The 26,981-nt window shown below is 45.3% G+C and overlaps 1 protein-coding gene across 1 annotated transcript in view; it reads left to right on the top strand.

Annotated features, from left to right (window-relative positions):
- ALK (ALK receptor tyrosine kinase) overlaps window positions 1–26,981 on the top strand; it is a gene marked incomplete at both ends in the record, with an annotated part of 704,256 nt that overhangs the window by 642,499 nt on the left and 34,776 nt on the right. The window contains 2 exons of the mRNA XM_080929282.1: window positions 11,856–12,018; window positions 22,277–22,427. Of these exons, the coding sequence (XP_080785408.1) occupies window positions 11,856–12,018; window positions 22,277–22,427 (314 nt within the window). The remainder of the gene's footprint in view (window positions 1–11,855; window positions 12,019–22,276; window positions 22,428–26,981) is intronic.

Below are 26,981 nucleotides of genomic sequence, written 5' to 3'. Positions count from 1 at the left end.
CCTTTGGACAACAAAATAACAAGAAATCATCTTCCAAGATCAAGATAGGAATGAATGGGGACAAAGCATTGCTCTATGGGAAAAGATTATCAATATATATATATATAAAAAAAAAGTAGTGGTCACTTCTGTCCTCACCATTTTTCTCAAATGAATGTTTTTTGGTTGTTTGTTGGTCTGTCTGTTTGTTTTGTCTTCCCTGCTTCTTCCCCCTCCCCAGCACCTCCCTCTTTCCTCTTTCTATTTCTACACAATCAACTTAAGCCTTTATTATCAAATAATAAAAATAACTGAAGAAATTCTAAATGAGGAAGAATATGCACATTAAATTAAAAATACCTACAGAAGGGAGACTGAAGGAGAGCTAAAAGAAATGAGTACTGTGTGTAAAAATCATCTGCCCAGGGACATGCAGGAAACCTACGAGGTCTGGAGAGTTGCTTCAGTAGTCAAGAGCACTTGAACTGGGGTTTGGTTCTCTGCATCCACGTGAGCTCACAACCAACAGAACTTCAGCTCCAGGTGATCTTACTCCCTCTCCTGGCCTCTGTGGGTACATGTGCTCACAGAAATGTATGGGCATGAGCGCACACACACACACACACACACACACACACACACACACACACACGTTAATTTTTTAACTATAAGAAATGATGAGACAAAAGCAGGAAAAAAAACCCTTCACACTGCTCTAGTATTTATATTAATGATGGAAACAGTAAGAGAAATATCATTCCTCTATGAGGAAGATAAATCAATAATAACAGGATATTCTAAGTCCATTATTGTATTATTGAGAAACATGATTCTCAATGTGCAGAGAACTATACAGATGTGATAAGAAGAGGTTAATAAAAAGCTCTCTTGAAGGTGAGATAGGAATTTCACATGGACTCAGTGTGTGCATATCTGGGCCAGCTGGATATATTCATACTTATGCACATATATGACTATTTGTGTTCCCCAGCTCTGTCACTAGACAAACCAAGAGACCGCCACTAGTCCAGCAGCAATGAGCTACCCTAAGATTTGGTGCCTAAGGTATCATTTTTCACTAAAGGAAATTGTGGTTTATAAGAAAATGTCTGATTCCAAGACAGGATAAGAAACTGTGGTTACACATATATCAAGAGCTTTTTAAACTGTTCATTATTGATGTATACTTGTTGTACATAGTATGGAGCTTGGGAAACAGTTTCTTTCATAGATAGCATGTTTTGACCGTATTTGCACATATCCCGTAACTTCCCCTTTCTCCTTCACCACTGCTTCCTCCTGCTGCTAGCCTTTCTTCACGTGGGCTTTCGTTCTCATGTGCATTAATAATTTTATATGTCTGTATAAAATCTGGAATTCAGAAATGAGAGAAAACATTTTTTTTGTATTTGACATATTTGGGTTAACATGGTGATCTCCAGTTGCATCCAGAAAATAACATTTCATTCATCTTCACGGCTGTCTAAAACACTGTTGTGAAGATCATATACCACAGTTGGTGGTGCTTTTAATTCAAACATAGTTATAGCATTACCCCCCATCCTATTTCTCTGTCATGGCTACCCTATTCCACTCCCTTGCCAGAACTCAGGGCTTCACCTCCCTTCACCACTGTTATTATAAACATGTATAAATAAACACATGCATGTACACAATATGTTGAGCCCATTCAGTGGTGCCTGCTTGTATATGTTTCTAGGGGTGGCAACTCGGTATTAGACATCTAATTGGGGAATAAGACTGGGGTAATACTAATTCTCCTTTTATCATGAAAATTTGGCATAGGCACCATGAAATTTCTCCCATCTCTGCTGAAATATCAACAACTTCAAGAGTTGTTCAGGTCTTAAGCAGCCATGTTGTTAAGGTTTTGTGGATGCAGCTTCCATGCTATAGCTAGAAGGCAGTCTCATTGTTGACTTTCTGGCCCACTAGCTCTTACAGCCTTTCCACCTCTTCTTTCTCCAGGTTAAATATCTTTCCTGTTTCTTAGCCATTTACATTTAGTGTTTTAAGAAATATTTGTTCATTTCATTTACTCATATATTGATAGTTATTTAGATTGTTGTGATGGGGTTGTTTTTTTTTTTTTGTTTTTTTGTTTTTTTGTTTTTTTGTTTTTTTTTACACTCCAACTTAAAAAAAAATTTATTAGATATTCTCTGTATTTACACTTGAAATGTTATCCCTTTGCCTACCCTGTTCCCATCCCTCTCCCTCTCTACTCCTCACAAAGGTGTAATCATTCCCAATCACCCTCTCCACCTCAGTGCCTTGGCATTCTGTTACATTGGTAAAACATGCCCTCACTTGACCAAAGGCCTCTTCTGACATTGATGCCAGACACTGCTATTCTCCACTGCATATGCAACTGGAGCCATTGGTCCCTCAATGCGTGCTCAGTGGTTGGTCTTCTAGTTCAGATGAGCTGTGGAGGATTTGGTTGGTTGACAGTGTTGTTCCTACCACCGCCATCATTGGGTAACTGGGATCTCAGTGGTCAGTCTGATGGTTAGCTGCAAGCATGCTCCTCTGAATGACTCTGGCAGAGCCCCGGAGGAAGCACCCCTATCTGGCTGCTGCCAGAAAGCACCTCCCAGCATCAGACATAGTGTTTGGGCCCCATGGCTGCACATGGGATAGATCACTAGGGTAGGCAGCCCCTGAACGATTCCCTCTTCATTCCCTGATCTTCCACTTGATCCTGTACCTCCTCACTTGAGTGTTTTGTTCTCTCTTCTAAGAAGGACTGAGGCTTCCATATTTTGGCCTTCCTTCTTTTTGAGCTTCATAAAGTCTGTGAATTGTTTTGTGGGTATTCAGAGCTTTCTGGGGCTAGTATCCAATTATCAGTGACTGCATACCAAGTGTGTTTTTTTGTGACTTAGTTACCTCATTCAAGATGATATTGTCTAGTTCCATTCATTTGCCGAGGAATTTTGTATGTTTTATTTTTTAAGGTGGTTTTTGTTGTTGTTGTTTTGTATACTTTGGATAGCAATTCTTTGTCAAAAATATAGGGAGCATATATTGTTCTCTCATGGTATAGGCTCTTTGCTGAGCAAAAATGTTTTAGTTCTATATAATCCTATTTGTCAGTCCTTGATATTATTTCTTAAAATATTGAAATTCTTCTGAAAAAGTCATTGCCTATGTGTGTTTTGTCATCATGAGTTTTCCGTGTATATGTCTAACACAAGGAAGCTTAAAGTACCTTCTAGAGTCATATTAAAGAAGTCCAGCCATTCCCACTGATCAAAGGTATTTCAAAGGACACTGATTATAATTAATTAAACCCAAAAATATATTTAAATTCATAGATCTATAATGATATGCAAATACTTAATTGGGAAACTTCAGATGATATGAAAGCAATTCCATATCTTGACAGCCAGAAACAAAGAGAAAGAATTGAATAATACTGCCTTTCTTACTCCTGTCCTATCTCTGAGTGACCATGTCACACATAGAGAACAGCAACTCATCATAGATTTACTCCATGTGTCAGTGAGACAAAGATATAACTAAGACAACATTGCTTTGCAGTTTCTAGTAAATGCTTCTAAACTTTGAGCTTTGAAAAGAGTCGATATTAAAAGAGACAGAGCAGTGATCAGGGATTTGGTACCTAATGAAAGGCACCATCCAAAATTAAGCAAAGAAATGTAGCTGGCAAGCTTCTGAGACAGAGCACTGTGCTGACAGAACCATGAGAATGCACCATGAAATTTAGACTCTGGGAAAAGTCCCAAACTAAATGGTCTCCATTCCTCAGAAGATAAAATCAAGCACACAAAAAGTTAATGGAAAGTCCTACAGACTTAAAGAAACATATATATACATATATAAACATATATGTATGTGTGTAAGAGAGAGATAGATACATATATATATGTATATGTGTGTGAGAGAGATACATATACATGAACATGTACATATTCATGTACATATACATATATACCCAGGCCTGTCACACAGCAACTTGGGAAGCAGAGTCAGGAGTAACCACAGATTCAAAGCCAACCTGGGAATTTAGTGAAACCTTACTCAAAAAGAAAAAAAAAGAAAGAGGGAGAGAGAGAGAGAGAGAGAGAGAGAGAGAGAGAGAGGGAAGGAAGGAAGAAAGAAAGAAAGAAAAGAAAACGAAAAAGGAAAAATAGGGGAATGGGGTGGGGAGCTAGGAATATAGCTTACTGCTGAGCGCCTTCCTGACATACACAAAGCTCGGCTCAGTCTTCGGTGCCACAGAAAACATACTTACTGAACGCAGCTGAAGACTGCTGTCTAGGGATGAGGCACACTTGTGAAACCACTGAGAACTTCAAGGAAGTGATGAATAGAATCCGGGAACTGATCCCTTGGAAGAGTAAGGAAGTAGAGATCTGGGTGGTTTGCTTTATAATAGCTCATCGAATATATATATATATATACACTTGGTTTGTGTGTTTTTCTTTGTGATTTATTTTAAAATTAAAAGGCTTAACTTGTTTGTCATTGTTGTGGGATCTTGTTGAACTATTAAGTGGGAAATCAGTTTGCTTCCCGAGTAGCTACTTAACCCAGTGGACTCTATTTTTCTTTTCTTTTTCTTTTTTTTTTTTTTTTTAGCACTTGAAGCTGAACAGAGGAATAAGCCAGAAGTTAAAAAAACAAAACAAGATTAAAAAAACAGAAACAAAGAAACCAAAGCAATTTCTCTAATGATATATTGGAAGATGCCAGGGGTCTAGTTCCATGACTCCATGGCCGCTCTTTGACACTTGTCCTCGTCCCTGTCTCAGACTAACAGAAGAGCTGAGGGAGGTGATAGAGTTGTTTTAACCCAGGAAGGATTAAATGTGTATACATTGCTTTCATTCTGTCCTGCCTAAGGAACAGTGGATTTTACCGTGAATACAAAGGATGGGTCTTTCTTCCTACTTTCCATAAGGAATGGCGTCATATACCTTTTATAGAAGGGTGACTAATCAGATTTTGGTCTGATATTTATTCAATGGAATGCAGGGGGCCATGAAAATAGTCCACTGTGCACAGCTCATGTGGAGCTGAGCTCAGTATATGGTTATGACTAAAATTCAATTCCATGGATCCCAATCAAAACAGTGCAAATGGTCCACGTGAGATGGTGGGTGCTTGTCCCTGGGAAGACACTCACAGGCCTTGAACCTGAGGCCCACCATCATTGCTCTGATTAATAGCAATAGCTGAGAACTCATTCCCCTTTGTATCACGCTTTTATCTCTTTGCAGTGGATTGAGCCGATGAGATGGCTTAGCAACAGCAATAAAACCAATGCAATCACTGTCTAGCCTATTCCTTAAACATTGTGCTGCATATTACTAATTGATTTGTTTCTTCTTGAAGGGCTCTGCAATAATACTTAAAATGAAACCCAGCGCTTAATGAATTTTTTTCTTTCCTTGGCTGTCTATAACCAATCAGTATCTCCATGTTTGTCAGTTCTTTGTACAGATTGAATGTGAATTAGTTCTAAACCATGTTTCCAGTGTGTAGGGGGGAGGGAAACAAGATAAGTATGGGCTCTTTCCCCCCATAAAAGATTTTTAATAAAAGACGGATTTTTTTATTATTATTTTTAAGGGAAGGAAGAGGTGAGCTTTCTACCTCCTTTGACCTCATCATAGCTCTTCCCCAGGGGCCATTTGATCCCCTTAAAGCTTCACAGAGCTTTGGGGACCAATATAAATTCTGAGGGGAGGAAATATGGGGAGCCTCGAAATGACATCTCAGCTTCAGTCTGCCTCCCTTGTGATTTCACTGGGACCTTAATCACCTCAGCAGACATTCTTGGCCTAGCTTGTGCTCTTCTTTTCTATTACTAAGCACGGCATGGAGGTGTTTTAACTGCAGGTAATGGAAGATAGGCAGGCATTCCTGGTGAGTTGTGTGTGTGTGTGTGTGTGTGTGTGTGCACGCACTCACCCCACACTTTTCTTGTATGTGGGTGCACATATGTATGAGACCAGACGTTATCCTTAGGTTTTACTTCCTCGGGTACCATCTACCTAAACTTTGAGGCAAAGTCTCTCACTAGGTCATGAAGCTCAGCATGTTTAGGTGCAGCTGACGAGCCTATGAGAACCCACGCCATCCCTATCCCGTCTTCCTCAGCGCTGGACTTCCTCAAGCCACCATGCCTACTGAACCCGGAACTCACTGATCGGCTAGGCTGTTGGAAAATGAGCCCCAAATGTCCACTCGTTGTTCCCCCACTCCTACCCTTAACTCCCAGCAGCACTTGGATAGTCTGGCTTTTTAAGTAGATACAGAGGATTAAACGCATGCCTTCCAGCTTGTGTGGCAAACACTTTACTGTCTGAACTATTGCTCAGTTCCCGCCCTCAGCTCCTTCTTGATCCTTAAGTTGACATAGGAAAACTGCCCTGAATTGTCTGTTTTAACTGTTTATTTACTTACTTGGTATGCCGTGCTTAGCCTCAGTGAACTTGAATTTCCTGATTCTTTTTGTTGGTTTGTTTGCGTTTTTTGGTTGGGGGTTCAAGACAGGGTTTCTATGTGTAACCCTGGCTGTCCTGGAGCTCACTCTATAGACCAGGCCGGCCTTGAACTCAGGGATCTGCCTGCCTCTGTCTCCCAAGTACTAGGATTAAAAGGTATATATACCTCAGCCTATACATGCACAGTATACACTGAGAGAGCGTGCACCAGATTACATGTACAATACACTCTGAGGGAGTATGCACCAGGTTACATGCACAATATACACTCTGAAAGAGTGTACACCGTGTTACATGCACAGTGTACACTGAGAGAGCATGCACTGGGTTACATGCATAATGCATACTGAAAGGTTTTTAACCCTTTTGTGGGTGGGTCTTCCTCACAGGTAGCTAAAGTTCGGATGTCACATGTGCATACTCCAAAGGAAATAAATGCCTTCTACCTAAAGCTCAAAGCTTGCCTTATTTCTGCTCTCCAAAGCCACTGTGGCTAATTTCCTTGTCCCTTTAGGTCTTGAACCAGTCTCCTTAGGTTATACAAGGCCGTGGTCATTGTCTTCTACTCTAGTGACACTGCTGGACTTGTCCTATTATGTGGTTCTAGCCTATCTTGGCCTAGAAATTATCTCTACCCTGTTCTACCATCCCGTGTTCCAGAAGTCTCCTGAGGAGCCTACCTGGGCCCACATCAGTCAGTGTCACCAGAGTTGGAGCAGTAGTGCTCACCATGGGCAAGGACCTGGACATAGTTGGCGCTTGTTCCAGGCAAACTTCTTCTTGGGGAACATTTGAAATAAAGATCAGCAGCCATCCCCTTACACAAAGTCTCAAGTACACACAGTTCCACTCTAGAGAACCCACCTCAACAAGCAAGTTATTCTCTTTAGAAAGACAGGGAAGCAGAGACTCGTGGAGGGGTAGTTTTTAAACACTGGAAGTCTCCAAGGCAGAAAGTTGATTCCCCACCAGGAGACTCCTGGACAGGAAAGGAGTAATTCTCAACTTTGATCCTGTCTCTGGTGCTGGCCAGCTCACAAGAGTCATTAATGTTCTTTCTACATCAGTATTATGAGATAGAGTGGACTAGAAACTAATCTAGTTCAGTGGCAGAGTCCATTAGCTATGGTTTTATATAAGGATTGCTTCCTGTCCCCAAATAGGATCAACTAAATCAGTAGTCCCCAAAGCCTTGGTCATCAGGTGGGCTAGGAACCACTGAATGCCCCACCTTGGTGGAACATTTGTCAATGTCTATATGATGCCCACAAAGAATAAAAGAATCGATGCAATGAAACCCAAACAAGACAACCCCAGACATAGAGAAGCAAGAAAAGCCATGCACAGAAGGCAGTAAACTCAGAAAGTCCGTATCCCAAGAGGTGGTGGAGGTGGGAAACATAAGTTGATTCCAAGCAGAGTTGGGCAGATTTACAGGGGTCAGGTCTATCTGCAAGAGCAGGAACCACCATCATGCTCCAGAGGCTGCTGGGAGCAGTAGAACTCTGGATGCCTCATGAGTCTGACTGGGATGGCAAATCCTCAATTCCCATAGATTCCACTTTGGAAAGAGTTTCCTCTCTGGACCTTTCCATCAGAAATTGCTAAAAATAAAACCAAAATTTTGTGTATAGAAACCACTTGAGATTAATATACATCCACTGAGTTTGGGAAAATACTGAGGCCTCTGTTGAGAAACAGCCCTGGAGTCTCTGCTCCGTGGAATGGGGACATAAATCCTGAGCACGGGGTGTCAGAACCCCACAGTAAGGAACTGAACGTGAAAGTACCACGTGTTTCAGACTGTCTTCATGTGTCTCTCTAGTGTTAAAGCTATGCCAAGCACTTGGCTTGGGTTCATCTTTTAGTCTTCATAGGAAATCTGAGCAGTAAGTGGTAGAATTTCTATTTGTTCAGATCAGAAAAGGCAAGTCTCAGACAGGTCATATAACCTAACGCAGGGCTCCTTAAACTTTGTTCATTTGAAACCCCCTTTAGCCTGAAAAATTGTGACGTGGCCTCAGGCACATCGAGAGATGTAGATGTAGATATAGATGTAGATATGGTATAAAATATCAAGCATTTACTCATAAGTCACATAAGAAATTTGTTTCGAAACAATTCTTTGATGTACATATAAGCTTACCAGTTACAAAAGAGAAAAGCAAATTTGCATAATATCGAGTTATATGTGTGTTTGCCTAATTCAATAGAATCCTAGGATACATCCATTTCATATTTACCTTCTGAAGAATTGTTGGAAGAAAACTATTAATGGTCTTTGTTTATGAAAATTAAACTATTCTGCTTTATAAGAAATTCTACTTCATGAGGAAGTTTTGTATGTGTAGTAAAGATACTGCAACTCACCATCATACAATAGTCCCAAGTGTGAATTGTGATGTTTCAATGCAGCATTGATTGTAGGGTGTGTGTGTGTGTGTGTGTGTGTGTGTGTGTGTGTAATTAAGACAGGAGTGAAGTCACAGGATACAACACTGGTGAGCACTACCAGAAACAACTCAGACTCATTAAGAACTAGACTAGATGTTTGGTCCCTGGACCCTCATAGACTTACTATTGCCACATCTCTCAAGACCCACATGTTCAACTCCATGATCTCATATGAGGTCTTGGTCCTCAACTAAGATGCTTAGATCTAATCCAGGTCTTACAGATAGTCGGGAACAAAGTTCAGAATGAGAAACTGTGGCCTATCTGAATCCTCATACTACCTCATCAAATGTTCCCGGTGGGAAAGAAGGAGATGACCATCTTCCCTGGAACTATCTCAGAACCACTTAATCCTATAGCTAACAAAGGCTGAAATCAAGAGGGTTCTGCTCAAGGTTAGATGCTTGAGCAAGGTACAGGAGTTATTTCCGGCCACCAGGCAGAAGGTCTTCTGCAAATCTAAGCTGTTTGCTGTAGATACGGGCTCTCTGCAAGATGGACTTCTGGTAATCCCAGCTTCCCAGAACAGGAAAATTAAAAAATTTTAAAAAATGGTTTTAAATTCCATTTTTGTTTTTGTTTTTGTTTTTGTTTTTTTGTTTATTTTAGTTTTTTTTTTTCTGCCCAACCTCATGTTCTGCTCACCGAGTTTAAGTTCCCAGGTACTGAGGCATGGGATATATACTTATAGAAACTGTCCTGAATAATTTCCCCTTGTCGATGACAATATCAGTCTTAGACTCAGGCAGAATCTATTGATACAGCTCATATGATTAGAGACTGAGGCTCTACAATAAGATTACTACCCCCTGCTATTTTTATCATGCCAATAAACCTTCTTCATGGATGAAGAAACTAGATCAAGGTCTGGTGGTCCATGGCTAATGAAGAGTCCCCCAAAGCCAGGTATCTTGAAGATGCGAAAGCCAACTTTAGTCTTTCTCACCCCTCCACGTGTGTAATTTTGACTTTGGAACAGGTAAAGAGACAAACTGGCCAAACAAATTCTGCAAAAAAAAAAAAAAAAAAAAAAAAAAAAAAACCATTTTAAGTAGGACTTGGTGAAGCATGCTTATTCTCTTAGCCCTGGGGCAGAATAATTACTCTAAATGTTGGCCAGACTGCATTATACAGGGAGACCCTGTCTCAGACAAGCAAACAAACAGAACTGTCCACAAAGAGTCAATCCTTTGAATCCATAGATTTGATCAGGAAGTGAGCTATCACTCAATATGCCCCTTACTTCCTAAACCCTGAAGTGACCTTCAGAAGCCACATGGAACTCAACCTTCCTATTTAGATGTGTGTATTGGAATCCCACTGGAGAGTCAGACCTTAAGGCCAGGGCCCCATCACAAAAGAAAATCAAGACTGGCTGAGAACAGTTTCTCAGCTCTGCCAAGGTGACCTTCTGACTGTCGAATTAGGTTCTTACATTTTCATCGTCAAATTAGCTCAAATTCTTCAACTTTTTTCTCTTGAATGTTTTAGTGGCGGTGTTACATACACTCAATTTAGTTTTCCATCATTTTCTGTGCACAGAATTTGACTTCATCTCTCCTTAAAAGGAGAAATAATCTGGGCCATCTGAAAATGAGATTTATTTTAAGTAGAAGCTTATTTATCAAGAATACCATTCTTAAAGCTTTTATGAGTATAAAGAGCGTTATATTTGACGCTAAGAGATCTGACAAATCCCCAAGGTCCAGCCTGGCTTAAAGACAGGACATTTGAAAGGAAATGTCCCAGTAGTAGAAGATGAGGTGGCAGGTAGGGTTTGAGTTGTGTCCCTGTGATGTCTCTAGAAAGCGACATAAGGACACTAGACAAGGGCAGACACACAGTAGGGAATAAATGGGGGTCTGGGAAAAGGAAGAAAGCTTGACAACTTTGTGACTAGAGATGGCTCTGTCTTTCTTTTTGCTTGCCTTATGCAGGAGGACCTGAATTCAATCTTTAAAACCTGCATTTAAAAGAGCTAGGCACGCCCTTGTAATGGCAGCAGGGGATAGGGAGAGACATAGGGCCCACTGGCCAGCCAGTCTAACCTAAATGATAAGCTCCGGACCAACAAGAGACTCTATGTCAAAGAAGGTGGATGACGCTCCTGCGGAGGACACTAGAGGTTTTCCTCTTCCCTCTGCATATACATTCCCACAAGTGCACATATGCACATACAAGGGTATTAAAAGATTGACAAGTTTGGCCTTTTATCACCATCAATTGAAGAAAGTACTGGCAAGCCACTCATTTCCAAAGCCAGCTTGACTGGGTTGAGCAGGCTCCGGTCTGCCCCATTGAGGGCCTGTTGCCAAGAAAGAATCTCTTATATAAAGCCATGTCTAGAGAACTGGAGGCTTCTTATTCATGCTTGCAGGGTCTCAGAGTCAAGATGGAGTCATGAGACTGATACTGTGTCTGGTTTTCTCATTCTAGCCTCTCAGAGCTACAGGGTCCTTTTATGCGCAAACCTTTGGGAGCAGGTTAGAGGCTGCCACTGTCTCAAAGCTTAAGCATCTGGGTTGTTCTCAGCACCAACTAGACACAGTGAGATACCAGAAAGAATTCAACCTGCCTGTACCCTTGGTCCTGTACATGGTCATCACTCCCTCACTAAGAGCATGGTGCTAGCTATACCTTTCTAGGCTTCCCCATTGCTGTACTGTACTGTAGTTGGTTGCATCTCTCCTGATCTAAATCTTCTCGGTCTTCATCTCTTCAATGGTGCATGACCCAGGTTCTGGCCCATGGGAGGCTCTTCACATAACTATCCAGTTTGAATAGCAGGCATTATTTTTTCCCACGATCTCGGAGCCTCCTTTGGACGTAGACCTCAAGCCATGGAACAGACACTTTGGAGACAGCCCAGGGAAGAGGGAGATCCAGGGTAAGTAACTGCCTTCCTCTCCTTTTGTGTCACAGTTCACTGGCTGTTCACCACGTGTGGAGCCAGTGGACCTCATGGCCCCACACAGGCACAGTGCAACAACGCCTACCAGAACTCCAACTTGAGTGTGGTGGTGGGAAGTGAAGGACCCCTGAGAGGCATCCAGATTTGGAAAGTACCAGCTACTGACACCTACAGGTAGGTGTAGCAGCAAATCAGCTCCCTTGAAGAAGACTCAAGTCCTGCCCAGTGTGTGTGTGGGGGGGATTGTCTCAGAGTGCCCAAGCATGCAAAGTCCTACCCAGTGTGGGGGGTGCATGTCTCAGAGTGCCCAAGCATGCACAGTCCTACCCAGTGTGTGTGGGGGGCATGTCTCAGAGTGCCCAAGCATGCACAGTCCTACCCAGTGTGTGTGGGGGGCATGTCTCAGAGTGCCCAAGCATGCACAGTCCTACCCAGTGTGTGTGGGGGGCATGTCTCAGAGTGCCCAAACATGCAAAGTCCTACCCAGTGTGTGTGGGGGGCATGTCTCAGAGTGCCCAAACATGCAAAGTCCTACCCAGTGTGGGGGGGGAGGGGCATGTCTCAGAGTGCCCAAGCATGCAAAGGGTCACAGACTCTGCGCATAGTGGGATATAATGGCGTGGGATAGGCAATGACAACGAAGATGCCTTTTGCCTTCAGAGAAACTCATAGACAGTTAATACAAATGGCAAACAGACGAGCTGGCTTCAGAATTGTTGCTAATTACAAGTAGGGCAGACATAGGAGGCTCTTGATGAAAGTATCAAGTTTGATTGGTTTGTGAGGTATGTGTCTGGCAGTGGGGGGTGGAGACTGCATGTGTCTGCGCATCGGAAGTTTGTTCAGCACCATGCTGGACTGGATGAGAAGTCCAGAGAATGCTCACCACTTTATTTTTAAGACGGAGTTTCCCACACTCCCATAGAGGTTGATGTTCACTGATTGGCTAGGCTTGCTGGGTGGCTAGCAAGTTTAGGGATTCCACGTGTGATTTAGTGCCCCGGTGTCTGCCCATTTCCACTCCCACCACATCATGGTTACAAGGCAATGCTGTTGAGCTTGGTCTTTAGTGTGGGCGCTAGGAATCCAAATCCACATCCCTGTCCTTGCATGGTGAGCACTTAACCAACTGAGCCGTCATCCCAGCCAAGCTAATGTTCTTATCCTCTCCTGGCCCTTCCCTGTCCCCATGGAAAACAAGCCACTCTCTGAAGTTTGCCTTCTCCCCATCCCGATCTCATGATTGTCCATCAGAGCAAAACTAGGCAAGAGTAGACTCAACTGTGCCACCTGGAGTCCAGGGTACCGAACAAGCAAAGCCAATGGTGAGACAGGGGAGCTGGTTACTAGCCAGATTTCAAGGGTCTGCTCTGTAGGCAGGTGCTCTCAAGTAGGTGCTAAAGTGTGAAATTTACCAAGTTCCCAGGTGTGCTGTTACATCCTGTGAGGACCACTGAGTTGCACCAGACCGTGGACAGAGATGTGCCTGTGTGTCCTCAGGTAGCCTCTAATGGAGGCAAGTCCTGGAGGCTTTGTTTTTAGAAATGAGAAAGCAGGCTCAGAGATTTAGGAGCCTCCCCAACAGTCACAGTGCAGAAGCATCCCCCAGCCTCAGACACCTGTCTGAAGCTTCTTCCACACAGCAATGATTAGCTATGCTAAGAACATTGCCATTATTCAGGGCTGATGCAAATGTCGTCCGTGACCCTCCCAGAATCCCCTCCTGTTCCAAAGAAATGCTTTTCAAGTTGCCCTTAGCGTGTCTTGCTGTAGCCCCATCCCAAAAATGTGTTTCAGAGAAAGTTGTAGGTGCTTTTCAAATGCTATTCTAGGCAAAGAGTTGAGAAAGTCCCATCCCTGCCTGTCACCCATAAATGTCCCAAAGAGTCTTGCCATCTTTCCATGCCTCACCAAGTAAACAGACCTCCCAGCAGAACTTCTATGCATGATAGAGTAAGGAGAAAAAACTCCTATGGGAAAGGGAACAGAGTCGGTTGAGGACCTAGCAGGTGTGTCTCATACCTTTAACAGTAAGATGAACAGTATTGCTATGGCTGTCACCAAGACTCCTCACAGGCAGTCATCATCATCATCATCATCATCATCATCATCATCGATGCTCCTAGCCCAGACTGAGTCCAAACCCACACTTAAACTCACTTGTCTCTCCAACAAAGGCCACCCTCAGGACATGCCTTGTTCTTTTAGACTTCATTTTTCCCCTCAGACATTGAATGGTGCCTGCTCCCAGATGTGCACAGGTATTCCATTCCCTCCTTGAATGAGATAGACCATGCTGATACCTGCAGATGCTCGTCACGGTGCTCGTGTCTGTTAGGGGCTTCCTGACCTTTGGGAGAGAAACCAGCTAGAGAAATGGGAGCAGCCGACAGCGGAATTTCTAAGATTAAATGGGTCCCCCACTCAGGTGGTCCCACCCCTCTGTCTGATGACTTTGTTCTGACTTCTTCAGACTTGCCAAGAGTTGTAGGAGATTTGACTAGCCAGATGAACTACACATTAAATAATAATAAATTCATTTGTCTATTTATTATTAGTCACAGCCTGTCTGACTCTTGTGAAGTTCTGACCCATACGAAGCACACTGTGCTGATGGAGCAGCACAGACAGGAGAGATCTCTTTACTTGCCTTGGGAGACAATCCGCAGCCCCAGCCTTGTCTGGCCCTGGACTTCACAGAGACATATGCACTTCAATTTGAATTGTTCACGTTAGTAAGGAGAAAGTTATAATCTAACCAAAAAAAAAAAAAAAAAAAAAAAAAAAAAGCGAGAAAACAAAAGCAAAAAAGAAAGGGAGGGAGGTTTTGCCTTTGCTGCTGTTGACACTAGAACTTGGCTCTAACTCATGTCCCTGCCCCTCATCTCGTTATTGACCCCAGAAGATACTCAGAGCTTTGATGATTATGCTTCTGGCTAGACTAACAGTATCCTAAATAGAAAGTTAATGGTTTGCTTCTTGATACACATCCAAGTGCCCTCAGGTCTAGCATGTGTGAGGCCCTGGGCTCAATCTCCAGGATGAAAAGGAGAGGACAGGAAGTGGGGACAGAGGAAGGGAGGGAGGGAGGGATGGAGGGAGGAAGGGAGGGGTGGAAAGAGGGGAGAAGAGAGGAGAGAAGAAAGAGAAAAGGAAAAAGGGGGAGGAGAGCAGAAGGGGATTCTTTAAAGTCTACATCCCTGAAGAATCCCAGTGATGGAGACACACTTGAGCATGTCCGTGAGTACACACACACACACACACACACACACACACACACACATAAATACACTTGATTTATGGCAGTGTTCTACACAGGGAACAATCCCCCCCCCTGCCCCTCTTCTGGAAGACTTCTTTTTTCTAATTATTAATATTATTATTTAATAAGTACAGTTTCTCTGAGAAGAAAACACAGGACATTCCAGAGGACTTTAGAAAAGGGTCTTTGAAAAGACAAAGGGTGGAATCTTGGCCTTGCAAAATCCATCACTTTTCCAGTGCAGAGCTCACTTAGTGCTGCCTGGCACAATGATGGCTCCACTGGTCAGGGCTGGAAAACGATGGTTGACTTTGGCCACTGCTCTGTGCCAGGGTAGGGCTTCCATCCCTGGGACCTGCTCAGGACCTCCTCCCAACTCTCTTGTTTTGCTCTATTCTGTTTCATGGATGAGATTGAACCTAGAGCCTTGTGTGTGCTAAACAAGGTGAATCTTTACTTTTTATCTTGAAGCATGGTTTACTCAATTACCCAGGTTGGCTTTGAACTCCAAAACCTCTTCAGTCAGAGCTTCCAAGAAGCTAGACTTAAAAACCTCCGCTACCACTGCTGGCTTCCCTGACACTACGTTATATTTTATCCCGGACTTATCTCCTTTGTAGAAGGGACCCACAAAGAGGGAGAGAAAGGAAAGAGGGAAGAGGCTAGGGCCAGGCTCTAATAACCTGCTCCCCAATTCTTCACTACACTGGAGCGAGGCAAAAGTACCTGAGCTCCCAGGGCTGGAGTCTCTCCTTCTGTGCCTTTTTGTACCCTCTGGTGAAACCAGAGGGTGGGGGGGGGGGGGTGACAGCACAGGATGGAAGTGACAGGCAGGTCCAGGGGAAGTACCAAAAGGCAGATAAACTAGAGACAATGAGAGACCCAAGAAGGGCTTAGGAGGTGAGGTGGGAAGAATGTGAGGGAGAAATAGGAAGGGGCGGGGTTAAAGAGTCAAGGACAATGAGTGGCAGCTACCTTCCTTGGGAGTTTAGCTGGGAAAGAGAGCTGAAGCCTAGGGATTTGCAGAGCTTTGAGAAGGAGACTGCAACAATGCCTTCTGAAGTGTCCCCAGTTGGCGGCCAGAAGTAGATGAAAGTAAAGGAGCATTGGCAGGCACAAAAGGAGCACGGGTTCTCAGATGTGTGCCCGCCAGAGGACAAGAGCCTCAGCCTAATCATCAATGGCGACAGAGTGCGGTTCTGAGACCTGGGGCGGGGGAAGGGGAATCACTAAGTCTGTATCACTTGAAGCCAGACACAGCTCAGCTCACTCTCCCTGACTTCCTGCCTAACCTCTCTCCCTTCTTTCCATCCATCTTCCCTCTCCGGGAGCTCAGCATCCTTCCCTACCCTCGGCCCCTCACAAATGCTGGAAGATCACATCTGAAAACCCTTGTCGAGCACAGAGATCCACTCCCTCCAGTTCACGTGTTCCTCAGAAGGCCCCCGGTCTCAGGTAGAGCTGACTGACCGGGATCACAGCTGTTTCTAATGGTCTTTATGCGTGACTCCCGCACCTGGCTCCAGGGACCCAGGGCCCTGTGTGCACAGCTGAATAGCGTAATTCAGCCAAGTCACCGAAGGCCAGGAGACTTTGCTTCAGCCTCACTGAGCTGTGGGACTATTCCTGTGTGCCCAGCACAAAGCCCATCAGGGCCATTCTGTGAGGCCAGCACTAAGCTTCAGAGCACTGGTCCTCAACCTGTGGGTCTCAACCTTTGGGAGCCGAATGACCCTATCATGTGGGATGCCTGTCAGATATCCTGCATATCAGATATTTACATTATGATTCATAACAGTAGAAAATTACAGTTGTGAAGTAGCAACAAAAACCATTTTATGGTTGGAGATCACCACAGCATGAAGGACAGTATTAAAAAGTCCCAGCCTTAGGAAGGTCCGCTGCTGTAGAGAGTACCAAGCACTGATCTGTGGAGCCCCTCCTGTGTGTCAGACACCGAAGTGTGTGCCCAGTAGTGAGCTAGGAGGCACCTACTATGTACCCAGCACTGAGTAGGCATTTCAGGACTCAGAGAAGACTCAGACTCCAGCCTCACAATCTCAGGGAAGAGCAGCTACAGCACAGAAATTTGATAATTGTCTAGGACGCCAATCAAGTTCTAGACAAGACTAGGAGAACTGTCACAGGCATGATGAATTGCCAAAGCAATTGTGCAGATAGTCATCACACGGAGCAGGAAAAGCCAGAGGTTGGGAGGCGATCAATGAGCAGCAGGCAGAATGGAGTTTGGGTCCAACTTCACCACCCAGCAGCCATATGACCTTGAAAGTTGTCTTCCCTTCTCTCAAAGGACAAATCTGTCTGCAACATCAAAGGTTCCAGAGAGAGCCATCTTGGTGCTTAGAGCTGTGTGGGCCCGCTGTTGAAAAAAGTGGACAGTAATAAAGCCAGGTGACCTCACCAAGGTGCTCACACTCCGAGGCCCAATTGGTAACCCTTCACCACAGTACCCATATGTTTTAACTGACCCATACACATAGCATGATGAGAAAGTTCCTCCTGCTGGGTATGTCCTCATGTCCCCAGTAATCCTGAAGGCTGTGTGGGCCAGATCTGAACATCCTCATCTCATAGAGGAAGGAGACAATTGGGAGGGAGAGCCCAGAATGGGATGCTGCACTTCTGGAGCAGGCTATGGGTGAGGAATGAGAGCCTCATGTGTTTCTCTGAGTGTGGGGTGTCCTTGCCTCCTCTTCCCCAGCATCCCTTGCAGGTAGACACCACCTCAGTCAACATGCTGTGATCCCACTGTGCTGTCACCAGAATCCAGCAGGCAGCCACTTTGATCTGCTACTGATTCTTTATTTTATAAAGATTCACAACTCAATTACACCAGGTAACAATAGCTCACAGTCACTAATACACAACACAAACAGTACACATCCTGCCTGACCAGGCGACCGGGATTTAGATGAGGAAAAACAAAGAGATTACAGCATCTACTCGTCCAGAGTACAATCTGGCAATTTCCAGTAAATTAGAGTCACTGCCAGTCACTTCCCCACTTGAGTGGCTGGTATATTAATTTCCCATCATTTGTCAACCATCAGAAGTAAATTGTTTACCCTGTTTGGGGAGAGCGTGTTGGACACTGGCGGTTACTCTGGCGTGACTTTGGGAGGTCTGATCTAGGGAAGCCGTGTTCAGCAATGCTAAGCAAATGCTTGCTTTATCAGCTCAATCCAGAGGAGGTTTCCAGGTGAAGCTGAGCAGGACTGCACCCAGGACCTCATGCTGTGCCTGTTCTACCTAGTACCCCACTTTCATTCCCTTCTGCCTCCCAGCAACCACCCCTGAAAAAAGCACAGACTGGCAGAAGCCCGCCCTAACAATGCCTGCAAGCATCACTCAGTGATTGTCCTCTCAATGTCACTTTTAGGTCCTTGTAGTTGTATATAACCCAGGGGCTCAGAGAGGGAAGATAATCTACCCAAGGTCACACAGCGATTGAGTAAGACTAGACAAAGCAGGACAAGAAAGAAAAATGTCTCAGCTATAAACTTGAAGAAGGCAATGGCTGTGTCATCCAGGGCAGAGTCAGCACCTAGAAGGAGGAGCTGTGAGATTTGGCTTCAGATTTGTGTAAAGGCAAGCCCCCGGTGTTTCTTAATGTGTCACATGTCACTAGGAAGCAGGATGGGATTTGTAGTAATAAGAGAATTAAGCTCTGAGGGTCCAGGCCTCAGGATGAGGAGGGAGGACCACACCCTCCCAGGACCTTAATAATCCCTTAAACATTGAGTTCCTAAGGTGTAGACATGTGGCTGAGGCCACCACCAAGAGAGTAAGTGCCAGCCACTGGCTGATGGTCAAGACTCCCTATCGGCTTTAGAGACCGGGCCTTGGTCTTGTCTCAGTTTACAGCTCTGTAAAACTTCACTTTTTCCCTCAGTAGTGAGAAGTGAGGCTCCTACAGCTTAGCTGGGTTTCCTCAGGTCACAGGGCCAGGACTTCCAGGACGAGAAGTATGGCTCATTGCTCAGGGATCTTGCCAGCCCACCTCACTGCCAAGAACAGAGGTCTGGAGAGAGCTGGTGGAGCTTGGATCTCTGGATGGGTATGAGACAGATGAAGGCGGTCCGAGGAAGAGAAAGGGAGTCAGGAACAAACAACTTTCGAAATATAATAATTTGGCTAAATTTAAACATGTGAAAGAGTTCAGAATGATTCATAATGAATGCAGATTGATGTAAATGACTATGCAAATGATGCAGGCAGGAATGAGCAGGAATGAGCAGGATGCAGCCCACCTCTCTGCAGTACGCAGCCTAGAACAGAACAAGGACTTGGGTAGAAGTTTCCCTGCAGCAAAACCCATCTTGGGGTGGAAATGAGGCCTTTTCATGTGACCTGACCAATATTATCTTCCTCTTACATTACCAAGAGATTAGGGCTCAGAGAGGGAAGATTACCTACCCAAGGTCACACAGCAGATGCACACACGCACACTTGCACAGAGATCAAAGGAGAATGCCAAGTATCCCAATTCTCTTGAGACAGGGTCCCTTACTGAATCTAGAACCATGGGGACAGCAATAAAGCCCCAGTGGCTCTGCCCCCTGCCCCCACACACATACAGTACAGGGTTACAGGTGCAAATTTAAACTCAGGTCTTCATGCTTACACAAGCAATCTCTCTTATCTGCTGAGCCATCTTCTCAGCCCTCTCTTGTCCCTGTGGAGTGCACCAAGAATGTTTGGCTAGCAGTCAGAAGGAATTGACACATACAAATGTCTTCTTAGGCCCCTATTTGTTAAGCTCCCTATGCTTCCCAGCTGTATACATGGGACAGGAAGTGGCCTCTAAGAGAAGAAATGGCTCACTGTCCACCACTGCTCAGATGTGTGGGCTTAGGTGAGTTCATCTCTCTGAGCCTCATCTTAATGAGATTAACCACGTCTTTCTTGTATCAGCAAGCATTGCAGACAGCACACTGGAGCACTCTTCCTTCCTTTTCCAAACCTACAATCTCACCTCCCCACACTGTCCACCACCCGCCACTGGACATCTGAGAGGTTTTAAGCATCTTCACTCCTGACTCGTACCCTCTACTCTTCTGTCTTGTGTGAGAATGTGCCCATTGGTCACCCCCACTACAGCCTCGGATCTCCAGTCATCCCCCTCACTCTCTCCGAGGACCTGATGATCCACAGTCTTTGTTGGAATTTACAGCAGCCCACGCATCTCCATTACATAATCTCTCTTTGCTTTGCACCACCACGTGAGTTTGGAAAAGAAGATGAAGCTCTTCTTCTCTTAGAGATGAAGCTGGGTCTCCCTAGAGGACACACAAACTCTGGTCTTGGAGCCCAACAGCTCCCTCCACTTTGCTTCAAGGTAGAACAGCTGTTATGGTGGGGGTCTGTTTTTGCATAACTGTCTGCCTTTCCCAGTTTCTCCATAAACGCTTGCAGGGCCTGTAACCCATCTCAGGTCTTCTCTTCTCCATGAAGCCTGAGTAGCCAACTGGACCATGAATGCCAGACAGCATTTGCATTCTGTGGAGAACTCAAGTTCTTGTCTGTTGCATTAGAAAACAGCCCGTCTCTAGGACTGTCCCTGCAGAAAGGACCTACACTGCACCTTGGGATAGACAGAGGGGTATCCACGTTAAGAACATGGGGTTTTACAAAGACCTTTCTGGATGTGGACAAGGCTGTCTTCCATCTCTGGCTGGCTTTTCATAAAGGACCTTCCACATGAGTGCACAGACAGGAAACCTTCCCTGAGCCCTGGCGACAGTTTCCCAGAGACACTGTTAGTGTTTGCCAGTTTGGATGCTGCTATCCTCAAGGCCTGGCATGCCTCAGCCAGGGTTCTCGTGCCTAGTTTTTCTATCTTTCCTTGACTTCAGCAGTTGCAGAGGTGGGGGATCTAATCCCACTTCCTCATTTCCTCACTTCCCCACTTCCCTATTTCCTCACTTCCCCAACTCCCCACTTCCCCACTCACCCATTTCCTCACTTCCCCAATTCCCCACTCCCCCACTTCCTCACTTCCCCACTTCCCTACTTCCTCACTTCCCCACTTCCCCACTCCCCAACTTCCTCACTCCCCCACTTCTCCACTTCCTCACTTCCTCACTTTCCCACTTCCCCACTCCCCAACTTCCTCACTCCCCCACTTCTCTACTTCCTCACTTCCTCACTTTCCCACTTCCCCACTTTCCCACTTTTTCACTTTCCCACTCCCCCACTTTCTCACTTTCCCACTCCCCCACTTCCCCACTTCCTCACTTCCTCACTTCCCCACTCACCCACTTCCTCACTCCCCCACTTCTCCACTTCCCCACTTCCTCATTTCCCCACTTTCCCACTTCCTCACCTTCCCACTTCCCCATTTTCCCATTTTCCCACTCTCCCACTTCCCCACTTCCTCACTTCCCCATTTCCCCACTTCTCCACTTTCCCACTTTCCCATTCCCTCACTTCCCCACTTCCCCATTTCCTCACTCCCCCACTTCCCCACTTCCTCACTCCCCCACTTCCCCGTGCTCTGTCTTTATTTTCATAGCAATCACTTTGCTTGTTGCCCACACAGATTGCTCCAGGAGTTACTCCTGGGATGGGGTAAACAGTCCAGGCACAGAAGCAGTCTCTCTTCAGAGGATGCTCCTTGTTTCTAGGCCCCAAGAGAGACTCTCAAACTTTGTACCAAGTCAGTTACTGCTAACTACTAACACCATTCCCGTACATTAACAGGTGCCTATTGTGTACCGGCCCCAAAGGATTTCAAGGCTGAATTCCTTTATTGTTCACAGCACATGTGGGATAAGAGATGTTTCTCTTATTTTTCTAATCATTTATCTAGGGTCACAAGAGTCTTTTAACACTGAGCTAGGAAATCCGGAATGAGGTCTAGGTGTTCCACCCTTACCCCAACCCTGCTCCTTCCCTATCTCACATCTGACTAATCACATTGCTAGCTTTATGAGTAAGCAACTCCAAGTTCCCCTCTAAAACAGCTCCTTTCTCCCATCAGTGAGGAGCGATCTCCCTCCCAGTTGACCTCACTGAGTTATGCAAACAAGAACTCTCAGACATATTCTAAGAGGGTGGGGCTTGGTGCCCTGGAAGCTCATAGGTTCAAAGGTAGGCGGAGTCAGTCTCCTACCACAATACAAGTCACCATGCTTTGTCCTGTTGCAGTATCTCTGGCTATGGAGCAGCTGGTGGGAAAGGTGGGAAGAACACCATGATGCGGTCCCATGGCGTGTCTGTCCTGGGCATCTTCAATCTGGAGAAGGATGACACTCTCTACATCCTTGTTGGTCAGCAAGGGGAAGATGCCTGTCCCAGGGTAAGTTCCCAAAGCAGGAGCTTGTCCCAGTACCAGGTGAGGTGAGGTTAGCCTCTTGAAAGACAGTAACCCCCAATGATCCTTCTGGGGATTCACATTCAGAAACAGCGTGACCTACAGCAACTCTGTCTGTAAATTCCCCTCCTTTCCTATGGCCACTTGGGTGCATAAAGACACAGGAAATGGGGACCTACTGCAGTTTTATAGCCATGGGAGCCAAGGCTGAAGACTGGGTTTCATGACTGACTTTAAAGCCAAAGGTCTGAATCCTACCTAGTAGAATGAGGTTGGGTGTTCTCTACAGACACTGTTGTATTGTACTTAATCATATTATTATGAATAGTGAACACTCGCTCAAAATCAGACAGACTTCCGCATGTAGGTCTATATAAAAGCACAAAACATGTGCTGAAAGATACAGCTAACAGTGGCTAGTTATTGGGAGGAGAGTAGATTGGGAGTACCCGATAAATAAAGTCTGAAATAGTCACAAAAGGAATGTTCTCAGGTCAGGGATGTAGCTCAGTTCAGAGAGTGTTTGCCTGGCCTGCACATGGCAGTGCATACTCCAATTCCCAACACTTGGAAGACAGAAGAGGGATCAAGGGCATCACCGGCTGAGTATGGAGTCTGAAATCAGGTAGACACAGAACCCCTAACACACACAAAAAAAAAGTCTTCATATATTATTTATTTGTGTGATTAAAACTAAAATAAAAAATAAAGCATAGACTGAGAGCCAGAATGTTGGCAGTTCACTTCCACTAGTGGCTTTTATGTCATTCTGATAAAGTACCTGTGAGAAACAATGTCTAAAGAGGAAGAGCCATCTTGGCTCACGGTTTCAAGGGCTCTCAGTCTAGCATCATTGAGAAGGCACAGGGGACTTCATAGCAGCAGATCTGAAAACAGAGGGGGCTGGTAGGAACCAGGACAAGTAAGACCCTCAAGGTCCATGCCTAATAACCTGCTTCCCCGGCTAGACTTACCCCCTAGACACTCTACAACCCCCAAAACAGCATCAACTGGAAGACAAACATTCTGACTATAAGTCTATGGGGGACATTTCAGGATTAAACTCTCATTTTACCAAGGAGGAGAGGGGAACCACAGAGGTTAAGGGACTTATCACTCATAAAGTAACCTAGAACTCTAGAGTACCATTTTGGCTACATCCTACACTTGTCTGAGCAGTAGTTTCTGTAACCTTTTCCCATTTTCCACTTGCATAGTCCATCACTGGACAAGCCTCTGTGACCCCAAAGGCAGCCTGGCATTGTGTTTCTTTGACCATACGGGGTGAAGGAAAAGTCCTGCACAGGCGCTGAGAACATCCAGAGCAGTCAAAAGTGACCCCCCAGAACCAGACAGTGAGGGCTTTCTAGATAGCAGCCGTGACGCCCCAGACACCCCAGCTGTCTGCCTCTCGCCTTGCCAGTGTTAGGGGATGGCAGGAGCTCAGGCCCCAGGAAGGCAGATATCCTGCTTAGGTCAGTCTGAAGCACAGCTTTGTGGTGGGGTTGATCTCACCTAAAGACCTGGGACCCAGTACCTGACACAGCGCCTTCTCCAGCAGCTCTCCCAGCAGCCAGGGGTGCAGACTGGGGAGCAGGACCTACCAAGAAGGCTGTTTAGTTCCACAAAAGAAACTCAGTACCAGCGAGCCAGGTGCTGGGCTGTGGGTTCAGGAGAATTCAGCAATGGAGAGCCTCTCAGCCACCCCGCCCCCAACCCCGCACCTCTGCCTCCCGTTGACAGAGAACAGAAAACCTGGTGGACACAAGCTCCCGTCTGAGAAATGCCTCCACTCCAACTTTTATTTAGGAACTATAATCAGGGGTTTGCAGGCTGTTATAATATATTAAGTCATTAAATTACAGGCTGCTGTAATTTTCACAGGAATTTATTGAGTGCTAATGTAATTCTTTCATCTAAGCAGAAAGATTGCATTGACTTCTGCAAGGGACTTTTACTTGATTGGATTGTAATCAGTTATGTCTTTTCACGGAACTATGTCCTCTTTTTTTTTTTTAATTCAATTGTAATCTACTTGTTCCTCTAGGTTGCTGCTCTTTATCATTCTTATTAATCAACCTACTTGTTCTCAAACTTGATGCATACATAGGGACAGTTCTCAAGAGGGCAGGAGGAGGCCATCTCAGGCATAAGTGGAGGGAAGCGCCCTCTGCTGGTTGGGCCAGGCATTCCCTGCACACTTGAGCATGGGAAGAACGTTATGAATCCTCCTACATTCTCCCTGTGGGCTCCTTAGGAGAGAAGGTCCTGCTGTCTTCAGGCGCTATCTCCACCTCCAGTTTTCACTGGGAAGAAATGAAAATGAAGTGAACTTAAAGAATTAAGCTGCTGTTTAGCTGGCTTAACTGTTTATCTGTGGGAGGCTCTCTACCTGACGCCTGGCTAGCCCAAGCTCTGGGTGCAGGAAGTCGGCTCTAGCTGCTGCTGGAAAACACCTCTTTACACACACACACACACACACACACACACACACACACACACATTATAACACACACATATACACACACATACATAACACACACACATTCTTTCTCTCTCACACACACATACAAACATACACACACATTCACACATACACACACATTCTCTCTCACACACATACATACAAACATACACACATAGACACACACATAAACACACATCCGTAACCCACACACACACACATTCTCACACACACACATACAAACACGTACTCACACACGTAGACACACACATACACACATGACACAAACACAGACAAAGACAGAGACACAGAGACAAAGAGAGTCCATTTCCTACCAGACCTTGCCTCACAATGTGAGTCCAAATCAGGCCTCCTCCACATAAGCACTGTTGGAATTTTAGAGTAGAATTTCTTTACAGCAGAGAGAGGACCTCTTCCATGTTATGTATGGTACTCAGCAGTATCCCCAGCAACAACCATCAAAAACCATTTTCCAAAAGTCCCAGATGCCCCCTCGATTGCAAAATCACTGACCTAATTGCTAAGCCCCATACTCCTACCCAGCAAACACCAGGAAGGCCAATGCATTAGCCAGACCATGCTCTGTTCATCTAAACTAACTCAACAAACACAAACTGAGTACCATCACCATCCTAGGAAATAGGGACATTACTGAACAAGAGAGATCTTACACACAAGGCATGGTCGTTTTAACAAGGACAGAAAACTTGGCCAAAGCTCAGTCCCTGGGGTGGGACATGCCTGTGCACCCAAGGAGAGAAGTGGAGGACAAAGAGGGTCACTAAGAGGTGAGGGTAAAGGGAACAGGCTGGGCCAGGTCACTGTAATGACATCCCACATCATCAAAGCCAAACATTGATATAAAGGACATGCTTCCAAAGTCTCCCTATGGCTGCACCGTGAAGTTTGCATCCCACAAGGACAAGGGATGAGACAAAAACCCGATTCAGAGGCTACTGTGCTCATCCAGCAAGAGATGCTGGAGGCTTGGACCATGAAGTCTCAGTGGAAATGGTGGAAAGAGACTGGGTACTGGGCACGTTTGGAATATGAAATCCAAAACAACTTCCTGCCTGATTATATGAGGAACTGAAAGAAAAGTCAAGAGTGACTCCAAGAACTTAGCGCTGCTGTCACCTGCCACAGGATACTGCAGAAAGGGCAGCTTGGGCTGGACTCATACCTGTAATCCCAACAAATTTGAGGCCAGCTGGACCTGCATAATACGCTTCAGGCTAGCGTCAGCTACAAGTGAGAGTGTCTTAAAACATGCACATACATATGCGTGCACATTCACACACACACACACACACACACACACACACACACACACACGAGTAGATTTTGGGGCAAGGTAAGGAGGTCAAGGTCAAGCACGCTGACTGTGGAGATCCTGTAGACAATAAAGCAGCCATGAGAGACGGCAGATAGGCAGCACAGATAGACTGCTGCAGTTTAGAAGAGATCCAGGGAGGAAGATCTTAATCAGCATAGAGATCATTCGGGCTGAGGTAGTCTATGGTGTGGTCCAGATAGAAAGAGGAACCGAGGATGCACCCTGGGACCCACGATTTAGAGGTTAGAAGGAAAAATAAGAGAAACTAAAAAGGAACAGGGAGGGAGGGAGGAGTCGGTGGTGGGAAAGTCCTACGAGTCGGGTGAAGTACACCATCTCCACCAGCGGCTCTCACTAGGTCTCAGAGATGTTTGCTGAGAACAGATCATCTCTTAGGTATCCTCTGCCCTGATTTAAAGGATGCATGGAGCAGGGGCATGTTAGACATCCTCAAGCTCCACTACTCTTGCCTCCGCAACAAATCAGCAGTCTCCAGAGTCATTTCTCAGAAAGAGGCACCCCCAGAACCCGGAGGTCACATTGCTAGCTGCCAGAGGAGAGGAAGACGGAGAGACAGGTGTGGAGGTGAATCTTTTCAGCTCTGCTGGTTCACTCTGTAAATCACCCTTTGATTTATAGTTGGAGGCAAATCCAGGACCCTGAGAGTCTCATCAAAGTACTGCTCAATGGCAGCCCCCACCCTCTCCCTCACCCTGGA

The sequence above is a fragment of the Micromys minutus genome, assembly GCF_963924665.1.
Source record: "Micromys minutus genome assembly, chromosome: 1".
NCBI lineage: Eukaryota > Metazoa > Chordata > Mammalia > Rodentia > Muridae > Micromys > Micromys minutus.
The sequence above is the reverse complement of the archived record's forward strand: the minus strand, read 5'-3'. Positions and strand labels throughout refer to the sequence as shown.